The sequence below is a fragment of the Biomphalaria glabrata genome, chromosome 15, assembly GCF_947242115.1.
Source record: "Biomphalaria glabrata chromosome 15, xgBioGlab47.1, whole genome shotgun sequence".
Classification (NCBI taxonomy): Eukaryota; Metazoa; Mollusca; class Gastropoda; family Planorbidae; genus Biomphalaria; species Biomphalaria glabrata.
Window position 1 is genome coordinate 21794076 of NC_074725.1, and position 26704 is coordinate 21820779.

General features: G+C 37.3%; 1 protein-coding gene across 3 annotated transcripts in view; it reads right to left on the reverse strand.

Moving 5' to 3' along the window:
* Positions 1–26704, reverse strand: part of LOC106056486 (neuroligin-4, X-linked-like) — a 269821-nt gene that overhangs the window by 25333 nt on the left and 217784 nt on the right. For all 3 annotated transcript variants that reach the window (XM_056012658.1, XM_056012657.1, XM_056012654.1), the window contains one exon: positions 19637–19786. In XM_056012658.1, coding sequence (XP_055868633.1) covers positions 19637–19786 — 150 coding nt within the window. The remainder of the gene's footprint in view (positions 1–19636; positions 19787–26704) is intronic.

Here is a 26704-nt window from a genome sequence, read left to right on the forward strand (position 1 = left end):
TAGACGAGGTTTCTTTCAACAAGACACGCAAACACACACACACAAACACAAAGAAAGAAAAGAAATATTTTAAAAAAAGAGAGAAGAAAGAAGGAATGAATGAAAAAGTAAGCAAGAAAGAAAGAAATCAACAAATGCAAGAAAGACAAAAAGATAGAGCGCAACAAAAGGAAAAAAAAGTGGTTTAGTTAAAAATATAGAAACACAAACGATTACAGGAAACTAGTAGACATAGAAACAAAGATACATTGAATCGTACCCATAGGGCCACATCGAAGTCCAAACATGAGTACAGGATATTCTGGAAAGGAATTTAAAACTAATGTTTGTGTGTGGGGGGCGTTGTCTCGCTTGTGTAGTGCACTAAAGTCCTACTTGTGCCAAACATACCACAAGAGAAACATTCAAAATTCACACAATACAATTTTTTTTTAGTGAATTTGATCTCGATATCTCCTTCTGGTTTTTCTATTTCAGGTGTTTTTAAGTCACAGCTCAAGTCACAGTTTCAATGTCAAAGAAGTGATAGAATATCTCACTGAAACACTAGGTTCATGTAGACTTATTTTCTATATTGACATAACATACCAGGACTTCGACATTAATTTAAAATTAACACCAATGATTTCTGAGCTTTCATTTTAGGGCTATTCCACCATTTAAAAATTTCTCTTTACTAGCTTTTTATTTTATTATTTTCTACTTTTTTTTTTTGGTCCTCGGGTGTGGGAATATTGTGAATACTATTACAGGTGACTCATCCCAGCCAAGACTATTGTTTTACCTTAGTACTATGACTTACCTACATTACTCACCTGAATTTTCCCTGCTCCCCCCACTTATCCTCGAATTCTCCAAACACCAAGAGAATCAAAGAAGATTATATACTCCCCACTCCAAAAAAAAAAAAAAATTGCGCCAGACAAAAAACATTATCTGCGTTCAAAGTTAGATTTACTAAGGCTGTATTTGTGAACGTCAAACTTAGCGAAGTTATTGTATAGTGTCCAGTGTATGACATTGTATATCAGCGAAGTTCTATTAACGATTTAGATCTAGAATCAGGTTTACGTTTTGAACGTGGCATAAAGTGCGTAGTGAAGGGAACAGCGTCTGTCATGGGCAACACTAAATTTACAGCAAAACAATTAAAAAAACAAAACATTAATGGATGTTACTCATTTCAGATAGATACAGCTGTTGATATTTTATTGTCTCCTAAATGCTCTCTAGCCTTCACAGCTGTTGATTCTAAAAGATGCCAGTACAAGCCTTTCAACATCCCATCTATCCCTGGTGCACTCGAGAAACCACGAGACCCTCTGTTTAAACAAGCCATCCAATCAAAAGACTTGTTTGAAACTGCCAGTTCGTCTGCTTTGATTGTGAACCGGAAATGATAGAAGCCCCTCTTCCCAAAAAAAGAATTGGGGGGTGGGGGGGTGATGGAGGACCTTCTGAAATTTAGGAAAGAAGGGAGATAACTTTAACCATGAGACCTAGTTTAACTCTTTCGCAATGGAGTTTTTAGAGGAAGCTGCCGTAACGCCCAATCACAATAGAAGTGCTATTTTCAAAGGCACCTTGTCGGATGGTAGAAACAAATCGGGCAATCGGGTGACATTCTTTGAATCCACAGGTTAAGAAACATGAAAAAGAAAAGAGCATCACTTAGGAATCAGCCATCAACGGGGTCTGCAAGGAAACACACACAAAGAACAACAAAAAAAAAAAAAAACGACACTAGAAGTTGTATTACACAAAGTTGTAAGCGTTAAGTCAGAGTTCATTTGTGCCAACCCTCTAATTACGCACTAATTCACATCTAAGTAGCATAGTATTAGTTAAAGATTCATTTTTAATAAGATGATACGGAACTGTCGCGCTGGACTGTCGTTCGGACTTGTCGATTGTCCCGGGTTCATACCCAGCCCGCTGCAATCGCAAGTCGTCCTGTGGGAGGTTTGGACTAGGAAGTAAATTATCTTCAACTCTGCAAGAAACATCTGAAACATTTTGAGCTGAGGGATCTACTCATAACAACAACTGATATTCAACATTGAATCTAAAATTGTTTGTAAAATGCTGAGTACATTAAGCATGAGGCGCGGTGGCTGAGTGGTTAAGCGATTGTCCGCCGAACCTGAGATCCTGGGTTCCAATCTCGGTTTTAGAATGTGATTTTGAATTTCAAGATTTTTAGGGCGCCCCTGAGTCCAACCAACTCTAATGGGTACCTGACTTTAGTTGGGGGAAAGTAAAGGCGTTTGGTCGTTGAGCTGGCCACATGACACCCTGCTCGTTAACCGTGGGCCACAGAAACAGGTGACCATAACATCATCTGCCCCATAGATCACAAGGTCTGAAAGGGGAAACTACCTTTTTTTTTAAATACATTATGCATAATAAAAACTATTTTTAGAAGTCCATAAGCAAAAAAAAAGACTGTCGTACATATTTAGAAGAGTCTGTAACAGAGTAATATAAACAAGCGCATGTTTAAAATGTATTTAATTGTTCCATATGTGTATACACTCTTACAGAACTAGATTTTCAATAGTACTTTTACATTTTTTAAATAACTTTATGAGTAACAAACTGAAAGACAGCATAAATACAATAGGGGATTTTCCAGATGGAGTGCTTAGAATAGAAAAGTCGTTTCTAGGCCCTAGCGTAGCAAAGATGGCGCAAAAGTGTTTTATTGAAAGAAATGTGTTTACTACCGTCAAGAAAAGTACAAGCGTTTTGTGTACAGACACTTATACTTGCAAGAGATGGTAAACGAATTGAGTTTTAAGACACTTATACTTGCAAGAGTTGGTAAACGAACTGAGTTTTAAGACACTAATACTTGCAAGAGATGGTAAACGAATTGAGTTTTAAGACACTTATACTTGCAAGAGATGGTAAACGAATTGAGTTTTAAGACACTTATACTTGCAAGAGATGGTAAACGAATTGAGTTTTAAGACACTTATACTTGCAAGAGATGGTAAACGAATTGAGTTTTAAGACACTTATACTTGAAAGAGGTGGTAAACGAATTGTGTGTAAAGACACTTATACTTGCAAGAGATGGTAAACGAATTGAGTTTTAAGACACTTATACTTGCAAGAGATGTAAAACAAATTGAGTTTTAAGACACCTATACTTGCAAGAGATGGTAAACGAACTGAGTTTTAAGACACTTATACTTGCAAGAGGTGGTAAACGAATTGTGTGTAAAGACACCTATACTTGCAAGAGATGTAAAACGAATTGAGTTTTAAGACACTTATACTTGCAAGAGATGGTAAACGAATTGAGTTTTAAGATACTTATACTTGCAAGAGATGGTAAACGAATTGAGTTTTAAGATACTTATACTTGCAAGAGATGGTAAACGAATTGAGTTTTAAGACACTTATACTTGCAAGAGATGGTAAACGAATTGAGTTTTAAGACACTTATACTTGCAAGAGATGGTAAACGAATTGAGTTTTAAGACACTTATACTTGCAAGAGGTGGTAAACGAATTGTGTGTAAAGACACTTATACTTGCAAGAGATGGTAAACAAATTGAGTTTTAAGACACTTATACTTGCAAGAGATGTAAAACGAATTGAGTTTTAAGACACCTATACTTGCAAGAGATGGTAAACGAACTGAGTTTTAAGACACTTATACTTGCAAGAGGTGGTAAACGAATTGTGTGTAAAGACACCTATACTTGCAAGAGATGGTAAACGAATTGAGTTTTAAGACACTTATACTTGCAAGAGGTGGTAAACGAATTGTGTGTAAAGACACTTATACTTGCAAGAGATGGTAAACGAATTGAGTTTTAAGACACCAATAATTGCAAGAGATGGTAAACGAATTGAGTTTTAAGACACTTATACTTGCAAGAGATGGTAAACGAATTGAGTTTTAAGACACCTATAATTGCAAGAGATGGTAAACGAACTGAGTTTTAAGACACTTATACTTGCAAGAGATGGTAAACGAATTGAATTTTAAGACACTTATACTTGCAAGAGGTGGTAAACGAATTGTGTGTAAAGACACTTATACTTGCAAGAGATGGTAAACGAATTGAGTTTTAAGACACTTATACTTGCAAGAGATGGTAAACGAATTGAGTTTTAAGACACTTATACTTGCAAGAGGTGGTAAACGAATTGTGTGTAAAGACACTTATACTTGCAAGAGATGGTAAACGAATTGAGTTTTAAGACACTTATACTTGCAAGAGATGGTAAACGAATTGAGTTTTAAGACACCTATAATTGCAAGAGATGGTAAACGAACTGAGTTTTAAGACACTTATACTTGCAAGAGAAGGTAAACGAATTGAATTTTAAGACACTTATACTTGCAAGAGGTGGTAAACGAATTGTGTGTAAAGACACTTATACTTGCAAGAGGTGGTAAACGAATTCAGTGTAAAGACACTTATACTTGCAAGAGGTGGTAAACGAATTCAGTGTAAAGACACTTATACTTGCAAGAGATGGTAAACGAATTGAGTTTTAAGACACTTATACTTGCAAGAGATGGTAAACGAATTGAGTTTTAAGACACTTATACTTGCAAGAGGTGGTAAACGAATTGTGTGTAAAGACACTTATACTTGCAAGAGATGGTAAACGAATTGAGTTTTAAGACACTTATACTTGCAAGAGATGGTAAACGAATTGAGTTTTAAGACACCTATAATTGCAAGAGATGGTAAACGAACTGAGTTTTAAGACACTTATACTTGCAAGAGAAGGTAAACGAATTGAATTTTAAGACACTTATACTTGCAAGAGGTGGTAAACGAATTGTGTGTAAAGACACTTATACTTGCAAGAGGTGGTAAACGAATTCAGTGTAAAGACACTATTACTATTTCCATGTATTTAGTTAAGAGCTGAATAAATAAATATTCGTTCATGAACATTTTGCGCATCGTTTTATGTAGAAATGAGCTGCGACTGTAATAGAAGAACTTGTGCAAGCTCAATGGAAAGACTCCTTGCAATATCGAAGAAATAAATAGAATGAGAAATTGCAGGGGGGATGGCAACGCGATTGGCTTCCAAACCAGAGGTCCCTGGTTCAAATCTCGGTTAAGCTCGAATTTTAATTTCCGGGACTTAAAGGGCGCACCTGAGTCGATCCAACTCTAATGGGTACCTGACATTAGTTGGGGAAAGAAAAGTGGTTGGTCGTTGTGCTGTCCACATAACACCGTCAGCCATAGAAACAGATGACCTGTCCCATAGATCGCAAGGATACCTGTTAGCTTTATTAAGGGGGAACTGATTTGAAATTAAAAAAAAATTATGTTTCTTGTCACACTTAACCTTCTAATTTGTTGAGGGGGTGGGGCTTCCGGGCCTACAGCCATCTGCAATCCAGGACCCTTTCAGGAACCTTCCTTTATGCTTGGTCCCCATCTGGATCTATCCAGTGCCTCGTGGCATTACCTAGCTATCCCGCTATCCACAGGATGCTCTGTTTATGTAAGACTCTATCATCGTTCGATTTAAATCCCAATTAAAATGGCTGCCTGGTCGTGCGGTTTGCACGCTGGACTGTCGTTCGGACTTATCGATGGTCCCGGGTTCAAATCCTGCCCGCTCCCATCCCCGTCGTCCTGCGGGAGGTTTGGACTAGGAAGTAATTATCTTGAACTCTGAAGGAACATCCGAAATAAGTAAAACATTTTACAAACAAACATTTTCAAGTACATTCTTGAACATAAGCAGTGGACATAAAGCTCCAGTGAAATCAACGTTGAGTGGACCAGAATGAAAGGAGAGCAGTCACAGCTAAACAGAAAGATTAGTTTCGAAATACAGTCTCCATCACGAGTGATGCTTTCAAGTTCCAGCTTAACATGAAGATTCTAGTTTTTAACAAAGCAATATGCCACCTTGGTCTCAATAATGACTAGTAGGAAGACTTCTAGGAAACATCGATAGAACCCCTGCTTTAAACCAATTCTCTGACAGAAGAACCCAAAGTAGCTGTCGGATTGTATAAAAATCTACAGTGATAATTTGGTATCCGCTGTCAGCAGGGAATGGCACTTCGGTCGGAAGTCAAAGAGGAAACCACAAAAAGATTTTCTCTCGACGTTTCGACACCGGCCAGATTTTTTTTCGTTATCTTCTGGGTCGTAATTATAAACGAAGTGTTTCTTGATATTTTTCAGGGATTTTAGAGACGAAAAGACACCGAGGTAAATGTATTTCATGGAGTCAATACTTACTGTATTTTAAGTGTCCATTTCTTTCATCTTGAAGTTGGCATTAAAAAGAATTAATTGTTCCGTTAAAAAGAGTCATTATAAATACGAAATAAATTGGGCTAACTTTAGTTCATTCACAATATGTTTAGGCATTAACGAGGATACGGTGACATTTCGATGGTTTGTCATTGTAATCCTGTGGCATTTTACTTCTCGAGAGACTATCTTTTCCCTTTGCAAATTCTCATGTTACTTAAGACAAGAGCCCCCCCCCCTTTAATAGGACACAGATTGGTAATCACCAGACGCTGTATCACTTCAACCCTTCTTTCTTATGGTATGTATGCCACCTGTAATCCAGGACCCTTCCCTTCATGTTTGCTCCCCAGATACCCTAATTTTCCCAACTGTAGGTGTCAGTTATCAGTGTTAATTAAAAGTGGGAGGCCAGTGGCGCTCCTTCCTTCGATCATGTCAATGAGATGGCGACATGGTATCCTCATTAATCGTTAACTAGCGCAAACAGATTATGTGAATACTATTTACAATATTACTATACTTTATTTGGCAGTATTGAATTCAATTGTATTAAATTGAGGGACACGGTGGCTGAGTGGTTAAGCGCTTGGCTTCCGGACCTGGGGTCTTTTTAAAATTTATTTCGGGATTTTTATAGCGATCCTGAGTCCACCCAACTCTAATGGGTACTTGAATTTACTTGGGGAAAGTAAAGGTGGTTGGTCGTTGTGCTGGACACATGACACCTTCCTTATTAACCGTTGGCCAAAGAAACAGTCTACCTTAACATCAACTGTCTAATTTATCGTAAGGTCTGAAAGGGGAACTTGATAAGGAAACAGAGAAATCCCGAGTGAAAATTTAAGGGTTGATGGGGAGGGGAGACAGAGATCTCTTTCTTCATAGGCATAATGTTGTTCTGTAGCTTGTAGAAGTATATATTGACTTGAATTACACACATTGGAATAAAAGCTTGAAAGCCTTCTTCACAACTAAATAAAGTCATTTTTTTTATTCACAAATATATTCACCCTTTCAAAATCATTGTAGAAATATACAATTAAACATTTTTAACAACTTGTCTTATGTTTAGGCAGTTATATCTACAAAGAACTAAATGTTCTCACCATTGTTTTTTGTTTCCGAATACAGGAATCTTATTTGGGCTAGCTGGCTCAAATGTCTACATAATAATAAGGTGTTTGATCCTAATCACTTGGAATTAACATTTAGAAAAATAATGGACTTTAGGGTAGAGAATTATCTAGTTTGATTTTCATATACCTGTACAATGCTCATGTAGTGTTTCAGAAATAGGGTGTTTGGGGTCAGGGATATCTGATATTGTGTTGATTGTTCTGGAGTAGAGTATACTTGTATCATTTTTCTGTCTTTAGGGGGTTCATTGGTTAGGTAGTATGTCTTTCATATTAAATAATATTTCTATTACTATTATTATATTTTTTAGGTTAATCACTTTTCAATTGTTTATGATTTAATACTTGTGAATTATGATAACTTACAAATAAAAACATATTATAAAAAAAAAAAGCCCACAAAAGAGGCAAGAAAGCCCATAAAAGAGGCACATAAAGCCCAAAAAAGAGGCAAAGAAAAGACGCCTAAGGCCCAAGGATTCCTATGATGATAAAGCTAAAACTGAATAGCGCAAGTTCTGAGGTTTCCTTTTAGAAAAAAAAAATGTTCTCACCATTTAATATTCGCACCTGACTTCTTTCATCGGCCGTCCCCATCTTTTCAAAAGCCTTATATGCAATCCTGTGTTCCAAAAGAACCCTCTTAATCATGTAATACATCAGTCTAAACAAATATACTCCATGACAACGTCCTCTCCCATAATACTCTTCTTTACAACAACTATGAAAACTTCCGCTAAAACTGTAGCAAAATACAGACACAGGAACTCTTTTGTCCCTCTGGTAATCAGAACTTTAAATAAAGTTCAACTATCTGATATAAACCTTCCACATGTAAATTATGATGGAGTCTGGTGTGAATGTATATTTTGGTTTTCTATACTTATAATGTTTTGTTTGGTGTAATACACAAATCGTAAGACAAATTTCCTTATGGATAATAAAGATTATTATTATTATTATTAAATACAATATGAACATTGTATAGAGAAGTTGCATTTGAAGTAGATAATGATATCATGAGAGAAAGCAACGATTTATGTAACAAGTGAATACAACATTACAACGTTCATTCTTCACAGAAAGTAAAGAAGAAATTATTTTTTAAAAAGGAAGCTTTAGATGTGTTGGTCTAGTAATCAAGAGAAATAAAGTAGGGAAGTAGGTCTTGTTTCGACTTAAGGATGAAACCTCATAGTGTCCACTCACCTTGTAGCACTGTAAGCTTTAAAAGGCGAAATGAGGTTTGAAAATGATGTTGACAGCACATTTAATTTTTTTTTTTTTAAATATTGCCATATCATCTATGTTTTCGTACTGAATACATTATCCAAGTTTTTATATTGCCATTTTATCTGTTAAAAATATTTTAAATAATCTTTAATCTATGTTGAAATCTTGTAAATACTTGTCTGTCTGTCTGTCTGGTAAAAAGTTTGTACACGCATTTCTCTCACAACCATTCCCGGATCAAGTTGAAACTTTCCACAATTATTTATTTTTGCCTACCAAAACATCAATCAATTTAACAAGAAATTAACCGATTCGTCAATTAATTATTGGTAATTAATTTTTGTGTTTGATATCGAATAATGGAAATAACGTCTACATTATTGTGTGTCAGGACTGAGTTCTGGTCAGCCTGAGTCTCCTGTTTACTTAACAGGAGAAGGGGGGCAATTCAAGTTGTTGACTTCAAGACTGTTTTTGTTTTCGATTGTTTTACTTTGTGAGCAGTTTTTTTTTTTGAATGGAATGTAACTTATAATAAAACAGTGTGGTTTTGTTCCTAGTTCAGTACAGTTGGATTTTGGTTATAGAGTTGAAGTATAGACTCGAATTATTTCTGTATAGTTATTATTCAGTCTTATGGGATATTGAGCAGTTATATTTTAATTGATACTGGATATTTCATTTGCCAGAACTGTGCCTATATTATATTAAAGCATGTGCAATAAACAAGTTTTATGTCCGTGCATTGACATCCTGAATCTTCATTCTGTCGTTATATGTGTTGTTACGGTATTGTTCAGGACTTGGTTACATTTAGTAACCATCATTGAAATACACAACTCCCCCATGTGACGGTCCCAAACCCGGCTGAGAAAGGAGGAGGGTTGGGCGTAGGGCTAGCTAACCTACCCTGTGGAAAACAGAAACACTAAACAGCAAATCAACAGAATTCACAGACCTGGGAAAGGATGGACCTCCAGCTGGAAGGTTTATGACGCATATCGGTGAGATCCAAAGTCATCTGGAAGCCAACAGGCCGAATACCATCATCTCTACCAGGACCACCACCACCATCGGTACATGGAACTTCCGGACCATGTATGAGACTGGGAAGACAGCGCAAGTGGCAGCTGAGATGAGAAGGTACAACCTCACCATCTTAGGAATCAGCGGGTCAAGATGGACTGGTTAGGGGGCAGAAAAAACTGACTTCGGGTGATCTACTTTTATACTCAGGACATGAGCAAGAGGCCGCACACATTCAGGGAGTATCCCTGATACTGTCTAAGCAGGCTCCGAGAGCACTTATTGGATGGAAAGCGCATGCACCACGGATAATAACAGCCTCATTCCACACAGTGCAGAAAAGGATTAACTTAGACATTGTCCAATGCTACGCCCCAACAAACGACAGTGAAGAGAAGGACAAGGAAAATTTTTACTGTCAGAGAGACCAGTCAAGGACAAAAATGGTGACGGGATAACAGATGAAGAAGGACAAAAGAAGAAATGGATTGAACATTTCCAGGAGCTTCTTAACAGAACTACTCCTGCAAACCCACCAGAGATACCGCAAGCTACAAGAGACCTACCTATCAAGTGCAGTGCACCCACCAGGGAAGAGATTCGCAGCGCAATCAAGCAATGGAAGAATGGCAAATCTGCAGGACCTGACAGCATCCCAGTTGAAGCACTAAAGGCAGACTTTGACACCAGCGTGAAGTTTCTCTACACTCTCTTCTGCAAGATATGGGAAAAGAAAGAATTGCCACCAGAGTGGAAGGAGGGCTACCTCATCAAACTCCCAATGAAAGGCGATCTTAGTTCCTGCTCCAACTATCGAGAGATAACGCTGCTGTCCATTCCAGGAAAAGTGTTTAACCGCATTCTGCTAAACAGAATGAAAGATGCTCTAGATCCACATCTCCGTAACCAACAAGCCACAGGCTTTCGAAAGGAGAGATCATGCACAGATCAGATAGCGACACTACGCATAAATTTGGAACAGTCTATGGAATGGAACTCCCCTCTCTACGTCAGTTTTATATACTATGAGAAGGCTTTTAACATCGTGGACAGGCAGACCCTCTAAAGACTTTTGAGACACTATGGAGTACCTGAAAAAATTATAAATATCATCAAGAAGTCATATGAGGGGATTACTTGCAGAATAGTGCATGGAAGACAACTTACAGATGCATTTGAAGTCCAAACAGGAGTGAGAAAAGGCTGTTTACTCTCTCCCTTCTTGTTTCTACTAGCCATAAATTGGGTCATGAAGACAGCAACAGACCAGAAGCGGAACGGTATACAGTGGACATAGTGGAAACAGTTAGATGACCTTGACTTTGCAGATGATTTGGCTCTCCTTTCTCACACACAACAGCGGATGACTATTCAGCTAGAATGGGTCTTATCATAAACAGAGGGAAGAGCAAGGTGTTCAAGATAAAAGCATCCAACAATACATCCATTACAGTCCAAGGTGAGTCGCTGGAAGAGGTGGAAAGCTTCACCTATCTCGGCAGTATCCTAGACCACCATGGAGGAACAGATGCAGATGTCAGAACCCGCATTGGTAAAGCTCGAGCAGCCTTCCATCAGCTGAAGAACACCTGGGGATCTAGGGAAATAAGCACTACCACCAAGATCAGGCTCTTTAACACCATTGTTAAACCAATATGGAGCCGATACCTGGAAAACCACCATCACCACCATGAAAAAAATTCAGGTATTCAATACCTGCCTGAGGAGGATACTTATGATCCGCTGGCCAGACAATATCCCAAATGAGGAACTGTGGCAAAGGACAAAGCAGCAGCCCATTGAAGTAGATATCCTTCAGAGACGCTGGAGATGGATAGGCCGCACCCTTCGCAAGCCTGCATCCAACATAACAGGGCAAGCCCTAACCTGGAACCCCCAAGGAAAGAGGAAGAGGGGACGGCCCAGGAATACATGGCGCTGCGATTGGAAGCAGATGCCAAGAAGATGGGTACGACATGTGAAACAGTTGGAGAGATTCGTCCAAAACCGAGATGCCTTGAGGAAGCTGATTGGTAGTTTTTGCCCCAGAAGGGACTACTGGCTGAGATGAGATGAGATTGAAATACACATGCATATATTAGAGAAGAAAAGAACCTTGACATTTTGAGATATTGTTGTAAGCCCGGAGTTTTTCCCCCCTTTTTTTTAAAGGTTTTATTATATTTAGCTTGTTATAAACTTCATCCACCATGAAAATCTATTCAGCCAATGCAAACACATATAACAGTTCTGATGTTCCTATTTATTTATTAATTATTGATCAGTTTAGTTGCTTAAACGTCCTGGCTATTATAACAGAATATAAACATTTTGTAAACTAACAATTGAAAGTTAAACTGTTTAATTATATTTGTGCACATATATGATTACACTGAGTTTTTTTTTTAAATATTGTTTTAAACATTGTTAAATTATGGTCTGTATCTCTGGAAATGTAATGTCATTACAGGGGGAAGACATTATAATCATATGAATAACAAGTCCAGAGACAGTGAGCAGTAAATTAAATGTTTGGATCAAATTACTTCAAGTTTGTGCGAGAAGCAGAGAGAACAGAAGACATAAAAAGCATATAGATAGAGAGAAACAGAGACAGCGACAGACAGACATAGCTATACAGAGAGACAGATAGAAATAGAGACAGATAGTAAAGAGATAGACAGACGGACAGATAGACAGATAGATAGATAGATAGATAGATAATAGATAGATAGATAGATAGATAGATAGATAGATAGATAGATAGATAGATAGATAGATAGATAGATAGATAGATAGATAGATAGATAGATAGATAGATAGATAGATGGATGGATGGATGGATGGATGGATGGATGGATGGATGGATGGATGGATGGATAGATAGATAAATAGATAGATAGATAGATAGATAGATGGATGGATGGACGGACGCACGGACGGACAGACAGACAGACAGACAGACAGACAGACAGACAGATAGATAGATAGATAGATAGATAGATAGATAGATAGATAGATAGATAGATAGATAGATAGATAGATAGATAGATAATGTTTTCCCCACTATGTCATGACATTTTTGTCCCTCTGATAATACCATGTACGTCCGATTCATTTTTCTTTCACTTTGTCAATGAATAAGGTTTTTGTGTTGTTTTTCTTTAAAGTAAATGGCCGTAGCCTCATTTAAAATTCCAAAGTAATTAGAAGTCTCATCTATTAATGAAATGTATTTCCATGCCAATAGATTTGTTTCCTTTTTTCCCCTCGTGTTAAAAATAAACGTAAACTTATATCTTAATTCTAATTAACGGAATGGGGCAAAAAACTGGTTGGCTTTAGAGGCACGGGGTAAACATTCTGAGTCTGATTATTATTTCTATTATTTTTAATTCTCATTGTTATTATTATATTGATAATGTTGTACCCATGCATTCATCACAATATAACAAAAGTTTCTTTTTAAAAAAAATCCATTCCTCCTTAAATGACATTCTACACATTCTCAGTCTACGTTCATCTTGTAATGTTTCACTATTGCAAGAAGTTCTTCCAATGAGCTTTGCCCAATAGACTTCAAACGAATGTCTTCATTTGTTTACATTAATTATTTAATATTACGCCACTGTCATGTAATCTCGCTATTCACACGAGGTCAAAAGTACAAGACAGCATTGATCTAGAATCTAGATGATGTTATAGATGACCTTTGCTGTACAGGAAACACGGCGAGAGGCGATATGAATGGAAATGTTTCACTTGTATGTTATCTCGCCAATAAACAGCAGTATTGGTCATTAAAAGAGTCTTAATGGTTAATTTTGGGTAATTTCACTTTTATACTGTACTAATTGGCATTTGGACTTATGTATTTATGAAGTGCATGTCAAAATGCAAGGGCCCTTTTAAAGGTCAAGCCCCTGCTGCCCCTACTACCTCAGGGCCAAATCCATAGCGTAACTGAGACAAACAAGGGTGTATTTTTTGGTTACATCATGGAAGACCACTCCAAATATCTAAAAATCAAGGAGTTACAATTATTAACTTCTCCTTGGAGTTTAATAACAAGTTGAGTACACAATCTACTACTATCACATAGACATCTACGCAGGGCCGGTCTTAAGCCACTGCAGCCTATGCGGCCGCAGTGGGCCCCGCGCCTTCATAGGCCCCGCGCTAAGTATATCTGTAATTGCATAATGATGCAAAATATACGAAAAGTCCTGAAAATTATTTTTAAAATCTCCTGACAATTAGACAAAAATTATTATTAAAATTATGATATATGGAAAACACAAATCTTACGCGAATAAAAAAAGTATTTCATATTTAAATAAAAATATAATAATAGTGCGAACTTTAACCAAAACGTAAGTTCCAATAGAGCAAGAATACGTTTTTAAAACGATCAAAACCCGAAAATGAGAACATAATCACTTCTAGTGAGACAGCTAAAACAGATTCTATGAAGAATGCAAAAACTGCAGTGGTGAATGTCGTAAGAGAAGAAGAAAATGATGTAACACTAACAACTGATCAACATGTCGTAAGAGAAGAAGAAAATGATGTAACACTAACAACTGATCAACATGTCGTAAGAGAAGAAGAAAATGATGTAACACTAACAACTGATCAACATGTCGTAAGAGAAGAAGAAAATGATGTAACACTAACAACTGATCAACATGTCGTAAGAGAAGAAGAAAATGATGTAACACTAACAACTGATCAACATGTCGTAAGAGAAGAAGAAAATGATGTAACACTAACAACTGATCAACATGTCGTAAGAAATGAAGGCAATAATGTAATAACTGATCAACATGTAGTTATAGATAATGAGCTAAATGTGGTCGATTCATTGAGAAATCTGGATTATCCTGCCATGTGTCTAGAAAAAAAAATGGAAAGATCTTGTATTGATTATTTATTACAAAAAGGTCCACCTGAGATTACTTTGGAGAATTTTCCTAAAAATAAGGATGGTAGACATTTCTCTTAAGTGCATTGCAAACCAAACCTGAGCAAAGGTGAAAGTGATTTGCGTCCTTGGCTGATATATTCTGTGTCAGCATACAAGATCAATTTGTTTCTATTGTCGTTTACTGGCCCTGCATCTACGTGACACAGTGTTCAGACTTTTACCTGAATCTTGTTAATTTTTTTTTTTTAAGTCTTTGTATACATTATTACAGATGTTAGAACATATTTTCGCTTCCCCTTTAACGAAAGTCCATGTGTCTATAGATTTGACTGTTAAAGGGAAACTCCGATTTTTTTTTTAAAAAAATTAGTTATTGACATATTTGAATTCTGCGCAAAATCGTAATAGTAAACATGTATCATTTTTATTTTAATGCTTACAAACAATTATATTTAATAAATTAGACAGTAAATTCTTGACATCTCAAAAAATTAGATTTAGTTTTTAGGTTGGGCATACGTCATTTCCATCAACAATGCTGAAAGCGAATCTAGATCTAACCAATGGTATCGATTTATTCGTAAAGTGCCTGCAAGGTTAGTGAGGGCCTAGTCCAGAGCTATGGTGCAGAGAAATCTAAAAGCATTAGGATAAACAACTCAAGTAAAAAAAAGTAACATTTTCATCAACACCCCTCCCTGTCCCAAAAAAGTAAAAAGATCCTGTGTCTGACTGATTCTAACAAACTGGTCAATGTACAGGCTAGCCGATCATGACAAGACAACCAAGCGATAGTGTTTGTTGTGTGTTGACTGTCAGGCGAGAAAATCTACACTGCCATGGTTAGTCAAGCATGTAGATCTACTCTTAAATACGTATTTTTTCTTTGCCCACAAGATCTAGATAGAACTGCTTAGGCCTAGATCTATTTCCTTTACGAAATTCTCATCTTTACTGTATGGTTTTCCGTTATACAGTAAGTCAAAAGGAAAAAAATTCAATTATCAAGTTTTTTATTGAAAATATAATAAAAAGGACATTTTATTAATTTTCTGTAAATCAAAACACATAATATATCAAAAATTGTCAAAACCATCGCAGATTCCCTTTAAGTAAGGATCGATAACAATAATAATTGGATGCTAATAGCGTTGGTAACCTAAATACTTAAAACCCAAAAGAAAAATCTTACTCTGGAATAAATGTAACCTAACACAACTACACCAAGCTGCACTAAACTTTCAACAAACATTCTTATTAGAAAAAGACATTAACCAACCAGTCGATGACCTCTGGAATTTCATTAAAAACCATCTTAAAAGCATAATAGAAAATCATATACCAACTAAATGCACATCAAACAAAATAAATAAATGCTGGTTTAATAATAGACTAAAGAAGCTTTGTAAACAGAAGGAAAACCTCTATAGAAAATTTAAAGAAACTAATGCAGAAAGAGTTTACAAAAAGTATATAAAAATTAAACACTTAACCCAAAAAGTAAGCAGACAGCTGCAGAGTGAATACATAAACAATGTAATATCTAAAGATAACAACAAAAACCTATGGTCATACATTAAGTCTAAGAAAATGGAAACAACAGGCGTAGCGCCATTAAAAGATGAACATAACATAATACATAATGATAATGAAACTAAAGCAAACATTCTAAACAAATACTATGCATCAGCATTCTCAGCCCCAGGAGACAAAGACATATTACTGAATTTGAACCAAGTAGACAACATAGAAGATATAGTAGTACAAGAAAATGGAATTCAAAAACTATTAGCCAACACCAAACCAAATAAAGCTTCTGGACCTGATGGTATTCCAGCTAGATTACTCAAAGAACTAAGTAATGAGCTAGCCCCAGTGTTCAAAATACTCTTTCAGGCTTCACTTAACCAGGGCAGAGTACCAAAGGACTGGAAAGAAGCTAATGTCACCCCCCTATTTAAAAAAGGAGAAAAATCTGACCCAGGGAACTACAGACCAGTATCACTTACCAGCATCACATGTAAAATCCTAGAACACATAATATGTAGCAACATCATAAACCACTTAGACAAACATAATGTCCTCACACCATACCAACATGGCTTTAGGAAATATAGATCATGTGAAACACAACTAATAGGACTAATTGATGATTTTTCAAAAGGTTTAGATAATAGTGAACAAATAGATGCTATCTTACTAGATTTTTCTAAGGCTTTTGACAAAGTTCACCACCATAGTTTGCTTAAAAAATTAAAATATTTCGGCATTAATGGTCCACTGCATCAGTGGATTAAAGACTTTCTGATAGGGAGAGAACAAACTGTAATAATAAATGGCTCTAAATCAACACCGATAACAGTAAACTCAGGTGTACCTCAAGGTACAGTCTTGGGTCCACTACTATTTTTAATTTACATAAATGATTTACCAAATTGCATTAGTTCAGGAACAAAAGTCAGATTATTTGCAGACGATTGCATAATATATAGAACAATAAAAACAACACAAGACACAGATATTTTACAAAGAGAATTAGATGAATTACAGAAATGGGAATCAAATTGGAGCATGTCTTTCCACCCAGAAAAATGTCAGTTGTTAAGAGTAACAAAAAAACTAAAACAAATTAATTCCACTTATCTTATTCATGGCAAACCAGTATCACAGACTAAAAACGCAAAATACCTAGGTGTTATAATAAATGAAAAACTATCATGGAATCCACATATTGATGAAACTACAAAAAAATCAAACAAAGCATTAGGATTTATTAAAAGAAATTTCTATAAATCAAATAAGAACATAAAACTAAAATGTTACTTAACCTTGGTTAGGCCAATAATAGAATATGCATCCTCCGTTTGGGACCCCTCAACTCAAGAAAACATTAAGAAACTGGAACAGACACAAAATAGAGCAGTGAGATTCATAACAAACGAATATTCACATTTGACTAGAGTAACACCTTTAGTAAAATCACTAAATTTAGAAAGCCTTCAGGACAGAAGGCTCAAAAGTAAAGTAGCAATCATACATAAAACACTGAACCATAATCTTCAAATACAAAAACAAAATTTAATAAAATACTCTGAAAGACACAAAGATAAAGGCACATTCCTCGTCCCATATGCTAGGACAAATTTGTACAAATACTCCTTCTTCCCTAGTGCTATTAGAGCATGGAATGGGTTGCCTGAGCTAGCCAGGAAAACCAGTGACTTGGCAGAATTTAAGTCATTGGTTAATATGCATGACTAAATGCATGACGCGTAGGACGTAATCATCTTCTTTTTTGAAGTAACGTCTGTATTATATAAGATAAGAAGATAAGCTAACGACGAAAAAAAAAAAAAATAAAACAGACCTAGAGCATGACAGAGTTATCGGACATGTAAGTGAAAATTAATCTAGGTAGGAGGAAGATGTTTATAGGCATAGAAGAGGAACAAAAGAAAGGGAGAGAACAAGAATTTTTTTTAAAAAAAGGATAGCGGCAGAGAAAGAGAGAAGAAAGACTGTGGTTAGCAAAAACAAACACAAGAATATAAAAGCTCTAAGGTAAGGAGGCACACGCCTGAACTTGGCAAGTGTCAGACACAAAGAAAACAGAAAGTTTTTTTTTTTAAGTTGATATTTTCTTTTGCGTCATAGGCTCTCTGCCAACATTCGTCACTCCTCACGTTGGCCCACAATATCGTGCACATTAACATAGTGGTGGAAGAGGCTGAGGCGTTTAGAGAGAGGCTGTGTGCACGTTCTGTTGTCTTGGCAAAAAACATTCTTTCTAGACGTATGTTTCAGGATGGAATACGAATGGCCAGCAATGCATCAATTCAACAAAAATTTTTAAAAAATTGTAAAGGATTTTTCTGAAATGATAAGAAAGAAAGCAAACAAAAAAAACAAAAAAAAAAGATGTCCGTGAGTTTCTTCGTGAGTTGAGATTTCTAGAATTGTGCAAAAAGACATGAAGAAAGGAGAAAGTCTCTTGAGAAGCGTGTTGAAGACCTGGCGCGTGTTAGCTTAGTAAAACAATGTTTAAGGTTAATAATGGTGAGAGCAGCACAACGGATAGGAGAAACATTCACTAACCGGTAATGTATAAAAGCGAAAAAAAAAAGTTGAATTTTTTATTTCCCATTCCAAACGACCGGAAATGTTATGGAAATCGTTTCAGACTCGTCGAGCATGCTGGGATATCTACAGTTCTCTATAGAATGACTTTATCAATTCTGGCATGTTTATCAAATTTAATTTGTGCACGCATGGCTAAGACCATAGAAAAATAGTATTATGAGTTTATAACTTTTTATTCGAGAATTGAAAAAAAATAATTTTTTAAGAATGCTTATAAATAAATAAAACCAGTTGAAAATTGTGTGTAGGGAATCATGAGGTAGAAAAAAAAACCCCAAAAAATGTCGAGAAAGAGACCTGTACAAGGGAGGTTGATAAAGCACAAACTCAACTGGATACATAAGCTGACATGTGTGGAGGAGGCCTTCTCGCAGTTAATGGCAGTGCAGTGTAGGAATACGAAGGACGATAAGGGGGAGGGGCGGAATAGGTTTTAAGAAGTCGTGACACGACAATTAACGAAACAATAATCATCATCTAGTCGCTACAATTTATTGTATGAAAGCACTACAATAGATAGAGAAAGAAAGAGAGAAAGAGAGAGAGAAACAAAAAGAAAAAAAATGAGAGACAGACAGAAAGAAGAAAGAGCGAAAAAATAAAACGGCAGAAAGTGAACGAGTGAAAGAGAGAAAAAAATAAAACAGAAACAGAGACAGACAAAGAAAGCAAGGCAGGAACAGTTAATGTTTGTTAGTATATCCCAGGCCCAGCAGCCTTTCCTCTATATATTTCTATTGTATAGTTCAACAGAGTTGTCCTCACTTACAGCAGTAAATCATTTATTTCACTCGTATTAAATATGAAAAAAAACACAAATTATGGTGCCAATAATCAAATATTAACACATCCCCGTGATAAGCCCTGGAAATATCTTCTCCGACGATTAACCACAATTTAATTAACTTACCAAGTACTCCTAGACGATAGTTCAGAGTGACCACAATGACGTCACCAAAGCTGGCCAGCACGCTCCCCTCATACGCGTTTCCGGTTCCGGTTTGGTAGCTCTCTCCATGTACAAACACCATGACAGCCATTGGTGCTGTGTCGTTCCACTCTGTGGGTCACAAGAGTAAAAAAAATAAAATAAACAACACAAAACATACTTTTTTTAAAAACATAGCTTACGTATTAGTTTGGATCAGTCATGTAATTTAAATTGACTATTAATAATAAATCTGTGCGATTATAAATATTTTAACCAATTGTTTTTGTATAGAGCATTTCTTTGTTCCATACCAAAAACTTAAATACCAAAGGTTAATTGACTTGTTCGTTATTTTTTTTATTTTATTCCTGTTTTGTCAGGTAAAAGAAATAATTGTGCAAAGTTTCAGCTTGATCCCAGAATGGGTGTGGGAGAAATAACATGTACAAACTTTTTACCAGACAGACAGAGTGAGTTGATATAAGCTTTGCAAAAAATATATTTTGTTAGCCATTAACGAATTAGAACCAATTCAACAAACAAGCAAAAACATTAAAAAAGCAAAAAAACGAGTAAGCAAAAACACCAAAAACAAACAGAAAAGCAAAAAAAGACCAGGAAAAAAAAAGTCATTAAAGCAAATTGAGGAACAGATCATTAACACTACGGACTTCCCGCAGTTTTCTGAGAATTAGATTTAAAATTTTCATTCATGATTCGTCTGCCTGATCACGTGACCGTGACGGTATAAGTTATGTTTTGTTTTGGTTGCTAAGTTACGCGTATCCATGATGCATTCTGTTAAAAAAGTAAGAGTAGGTTTTGGGTACAATGCCAATGAGGATAAAAGAATTCCAAATAGTATAAGGTATGTGTTTAAGCCTATGTATGTGTTAAGGTCTATGTGCGTTTACCTCTAAGTATCAGTAAGTATGTTTATGTATGTGTTCGTCTATAGACGAGTGTGTAGCTCTAAATACGCCTGCAAACTTACATATGTGTATGTAAGCCTGTGTAAAAAAACAAAAGCTAAGTTCCCATTTCAGGACCATGTGGTCTATAGGGCAGATGATGTAAAGGTCATCTGTTTTCTGTGGCCTACGGTTAACGAGGTTGGCATCTGGCTAGCACAACGACCAACTGCCTTTACTTTTCTCCAACTGATGGCAGGTACACATTACAGCTGGGTGGACTCAGAGGCACCCAAAGATCCCGATATTAAACATCCCAGTCTTCACCAGGATTAGAGCCCGGGACCCCCGGTTCGAAAGATAAGCGCCTTACCACGCAGCCACCGCTCCTCCAAAGCCTGTGGACGCGTATGTATGTTTTGTTCCTTTGAGTGAGTGTTTATACATCAGCACGCCGCAAATAAAATGTTTATAGTGAGACAGCAGACGACGGAATCCAACGATATCTCAGTCAGAAAGGAACTCGCTAAGCACCTTGTCAACAACTCAAAATACGTGGGTCAAACTGTATACAGATAGATGCCAAAAAACAAAAAAACAACAACAAACAAACACTTCTGCAATTATGTCTAAATAACTTTAAAAAAAAATGAATATGAAGTTAAATACTATGACCGATCAAGAGACCCTCTTTCTGTAGCAGCAAATAAAAAAACTAAGCTCTAGCCCCTCTTGCTGTAAAGCTCACACTTCAAACAATCCCAACTCTCCCCTGTGATACTAACCCTAGTCCTAGTTAGAAGTCGTAAATTAATGTTAGGGCTAACAAGAACTGAATCCCCAGCGCTAGACCTCACACTACGCTAGGGATATTAAACAAACAAATCCATCTGCAAAGAGGACACTGATTGTGTTGGAAACAAGGACAACTTGAAACAAAACTACTGGATGGTCATATATCACCCTTCAATCCATTCATCCTTCCCGTTTAAGTTTTACTTTATACTTCTGTCTGGTTAAACATGTTTCATTATTCCCCGTGTGCCTAATGCTGAAGGGGAAGGGGGGGGGGAGGGGTCATTGTTGTCTGTGGGGATGATCAGCCCTCACGCATCCATTTATATTTATCAATCATTCACCATCTCCAATCATTTTCTTCCATCCATCTATCCATCCATTCATCCATCCATTCATTCATCCATCCATCCATTAATTCGTCCATCCATTTATCTCTCCATCCATCCATCCATCCATTTACCTATCCATTCATCCATCCATCCATCTATCCATTCATTTATCCATCCATTTACCTATCCCTCCATCCATCCATCCATTTATCCATTCATTCATCCATCCATCCATCCATACATACATCCATTCATCCATTCATCCATCCATCCATCCATCCATCCATCCATTCATTCATTCATTCATTCATTCATTCATCCATTTACCTATTCATCCATCCATTTTTCATCCATCCATTTACCTATTCATCCATCCATTATCCATCCATCCATCCATTCATCCATCCATCCATTTACCTATTCATCCATCCATCCATCAATCCATCCATCAATCCATCCACTCATCCATCCATTCATCCACCCATGCATCCACCTATCCATCCATGTACCTATTAATTCATCCACCCATGCATCCACCTATCGATCCTTACTTTTTTCTGTATTTTCTTTCATCTCTCCAGCCATGGCACCATCTCTCCACAAATGAGCACTTATATAATCTGTATCTATCTATTACGATGTTATCACTTCAATAGCCACGCCAACGGAATAATCTTCTATCACTTTACGAAAATCTGTCTTTAAAAAAAAAAATAAACCAACGCAAGATATAGTTAAGTGAAACCAGGTTAAAAGGGGTTAAAACAAGGGGTCAGAGGTTAAAGAAGGCAAAAGTCAATGTCGGACATTGGCTACAGTATGATCGAATGATCTCTTAACCAGAAAAAAATATGCGCGTGGCTCTAGATCTATATAAACACACTCTTTCATTGAACTGCTTGGATGTTTTGAAATGATTGGTTGATTCTCATTTGCCATCTATCCGTGACTTCATGACAAATGAGTGTAGACTTAGCTCTAACCACGATTCTGTGCGCTGATTAGTGACAGAGCTATACGGAATGATTGATTGAATAATTGCAAATCTAAAAGTCAGTGGACATCTTGGGTAAGGACATATCTGGGCCGTGGTGAAAAGGGGGGGGGGAAGGGGAAACTCCTCTGTTATCAACTGAAATAAGTTTAGGTGTAAATCATAGCAGTCTAATGAACGCAGTAATTTATCATAAAGAAGCACTTATATTAAAGTTCAACAATGGACCTCTTTCACCAATCGTAAACAAACAACATTTTGCCACGTGGTTCTCTATATCTTCTATACAAATTACGCAATACATAAAGGCTGTCACGTGATACGTAATTTTCATTGTTTTATCAACATTATCACGTGGCTAAATGTTTGTTTACGATTGGTGAATGAGGTCCATTGTAATGAAAACAAGGAAGGTTCACTGTAAATGTTAGATACCTATGTGTTATCCTGATTGCTTCCCTTTGATGCCCAAACAAAAAGTTTAAACTAAAACTTAAACCTATGTTTGTAATGAACTTTTAAATGTGAAAAACTCATGACAGTAAAATTATAAGACACGCTCTTCACTTCCTTTAGAGCCGCTCAATGTCTACAGGAGGGACGTGGTTAGACGTTTGAATCTCAGTTGTCTCGAGTTTGAATCGAAGGGAAGATTTTGAATGTTGTAGGTCGCCATTGACTAATAGGTACCTTACGTTAGTTTGGGAAAAGGAAAGATCGCAAGGTCTAAGAGAAGTACTTGATTTTATGCCTACTTTACTTTATGCCTATTTTACTTTATGCCTATTTTACTTTTGCCTGCTTTACTTTAGGCCTACGAGGTGGTTTACAATCGTTACTTGGGATGTTAAAATGTGGACGAAGGACTTTACATTTCCAACAGATCTTAAGACGGGCTCTTCTGTTACATAACTCGTGTGTAAGGGTGACAGGAGGGACGGTGTGTGTGTGAGAATGATGTGGGGGAATGGGCAGGAATGGCGTATGTTTGAGGGAGATGTGGGGGAATGGGCCGGAATGGCGTATGTTTGAGGGAGATGTGGGGGAATGGGCCGGAATGGCGTATGTTTGAGGGAGATGTGGGGGAATGGGCCGGAATGGCGTATGTTTGAGGGTGATGTGGGGGGGGGGGACCGCGTGTATGTGTGTGAGAGTGATATGGGGAAAGGTGTGTGTGAAAATGATGTGGTGTAATCATGTGAGCGAGAGTGATAGGGAAGGACGGTGTGTGTGTGAGGGTGATGTGTGGGAACGGGTGTATGTGTGAAAGGAATGTGACAAGTGTTTTGTTTCTCTACTCTTCCCAAGAAATCTGGACAAGAAATGTTGAAATAGTATCAACAGATCTGTTCCTGAAGCTCTTTGGGACGTCTGCTTCTTTTGTTTTATAGTCTCATCTGTTCCTTTAGAAACGAAGATTTGTTGTTTGTGTCCAGACCCTCCTACTGGACGAATTGTGGGAGGGTGGGAAAGGGGTGGGTGGGAGACGGCAATCAAATGCACATAAAACACGACCAGGTAAACATCCGATTCATATATTCTCAGATGGCTGACTGGTCGTGTGATTTGCGCTCTGAGCTGCCGTCTCGAGGGTGCCGGGTTCAAGTCCTGCCCGCCGATATTCCCCCACAGAGTCCTGTAGATGGCTTGGACCAGGATGTTATAATCTTCAACTCTGAAGGAGAGAACGAGACGTGTAATTAAAAAAAAAACACCCATTAGTATCCCTGTACTCCTCTATCAATGCTTTCTTACATTCCATCACAAATATACCCATCCATCTTTACATTTCATCACAAATACAACCATCCATCTTTACATTCCACCACAAATACATCCATCCATCTTTACATTCCACCACAAATACATCCATCCATCTTTACATTCCACCACAAATGCATCCATCCATCTTTACATTCCACCACAAATGCATCCATCCATCTTTACATTCCACCACAAATACACCCATCCATCTTTACATTTCACCACAAATACACCCATCCATCTTTACATTCCACCACAAATACACCCATCCATCTTTGGGGGGAGGAAATTCGTGTATATGTGATTGGGTGGGGCGTACATTTTCAGTTTCAATAGCACCCTAAGTATTGACTCAGTGTCTGGAAATTTAGGCACTGGAAATTTAGGCACCGGATATTTAGGCCCTCGGGTGCCTATTTTTCCGGATGCCTAAATTTCCTAGATTCACTGACTCAAATGATTACTGTTAGAGCAACAAGTCACGTGGGCGTGGCACCTCCCGAAGAATGGTTACGTACATTTAAAGTATTAGAGGAATTGATAGGAGATCTGAACCGTTTAGCTGAAGATAGGAGGAAAGAAGTGTGTGTGGGGGGATGTGCGTATGTGTGTATGTACATACTCTGAATAATACTTAGATCCATATGGCCGGCCACTTTCCTGCTGGATATTGCAAGGGAGGGAGTCTGAGTTGTTTTGTGGTCATTCGAATCAAACTGACCAGCACGACATGACTGAGCTCTAGATTACGCCAATGTATAGGGTGGAAATTAAAGCTAGAGAGGAGAGAACCGGGGGAGGGAGGAGCGGGTGAATGGGTCGTGGGAGGAAGAAGAAAAGGGGGGCAGGAGGGTAGAGATGACTAGAGAGGATGGAGGCCAGGGTGGCAGACCGTCGCGACATAATTGAGTGATTATCTAGATCCAAATCACTCCTGTTGAATCAGCTATTATCTGTCTGTATTTGTCCTTGGGCTAAAGAGGAGCGGTGGGTGATTCCAGAATCGCTTGAATCGAATCGATTCCACGCTTCAGTTTCTTTTTTTAGAAAAATAATTCAAAAATTTGTTTAGCGCTTTTTTTTTTTTAAATTATCATCCCATAAATCATATTTTTTCAGAAGCATCAACTAGGGGAAAATATAAAGGGTAAATGATGATAACTCTCAAGGCGGACCAGGTGTCACAACTGCTAACTTAAACATTTTTTTTTCTTGAAGGCTATACTAAAGATACTTTGAAACTATAGTTGGCACTGTTAAAGGTTCTATCGAGATTAAGTTCAAGCTTGAGGCCACTTGTATGACTGTAAGATGTATGTCTCTCTCTTTTACACTCTCTGACGAGCTTTTTTAGGCAATTTTATTATAATGGAATAGTTACCGTCATTCCAAGGTTCTTCTTCGACCTGGGCTCCAATGACAAATCAGATGCCGGCACTTAAGGATCTGCCCTTGAAAAATCATGACTTTGCTGTACATTGTGGATGTATTACACACTTTTATTTAAAGCTATAATACTATTAATTTCAGTATTTATTTTATGGTAGGGTGCAAGATGAATAAAAATCGATTCTATAAAGTATATACTCGAAAATGTTAGTACAAAAATCGGTATAGTAAAGTATAGTTGATTATGCCACCAAGAAAGAAAAGTCAATGACTGGCAGAAGTCGAACGCAGTAGGCCTATTTCCTTAGCCTGTAAGTCTGCTCACAAGAGAGAGGATTGGAGAGGCGGTGGGGGGGGGGGGAGACAGGATTCTTGGAAAGAAAAAAAAAGTCAAGGTTGTACCTTTAATATAAAGATGTTTCAGGGTTCGGTGGATTGACGGACCAATGTAGAGACGAATGAATAAATAGGTTCGTTGGAGGAGGGGGGGGGCTTAATGTATTTATGGATGAGTAGAGAGGATTGTAGAGAGGATTGTGATTGTCTGTGGGTGGGTCGTCCTGTGGATGAGCAGACCAATCCATGGATGAACAAATGGAAGACACGAATGGGAGAACAACAAATCTGAATGAGTAGTTTAGGCTAATGAGAGAGATGATGGATGGGTGGAAGTAGAAATATCTGGAAGAATGGGCTCTAGAGAGCAACAACACCACGAGGGGGGGGGGAGGCTTGAGTCGTGGATTAACTGTGGATCGTCTGATGAAAGAGAGAAATGTGGATATGATTAGCGGTAACTAGAACTACAATCAGACTGAGAACCAATGCTTGTAGGGCTTGCACTTCTTGTTTTCGGTGCGAC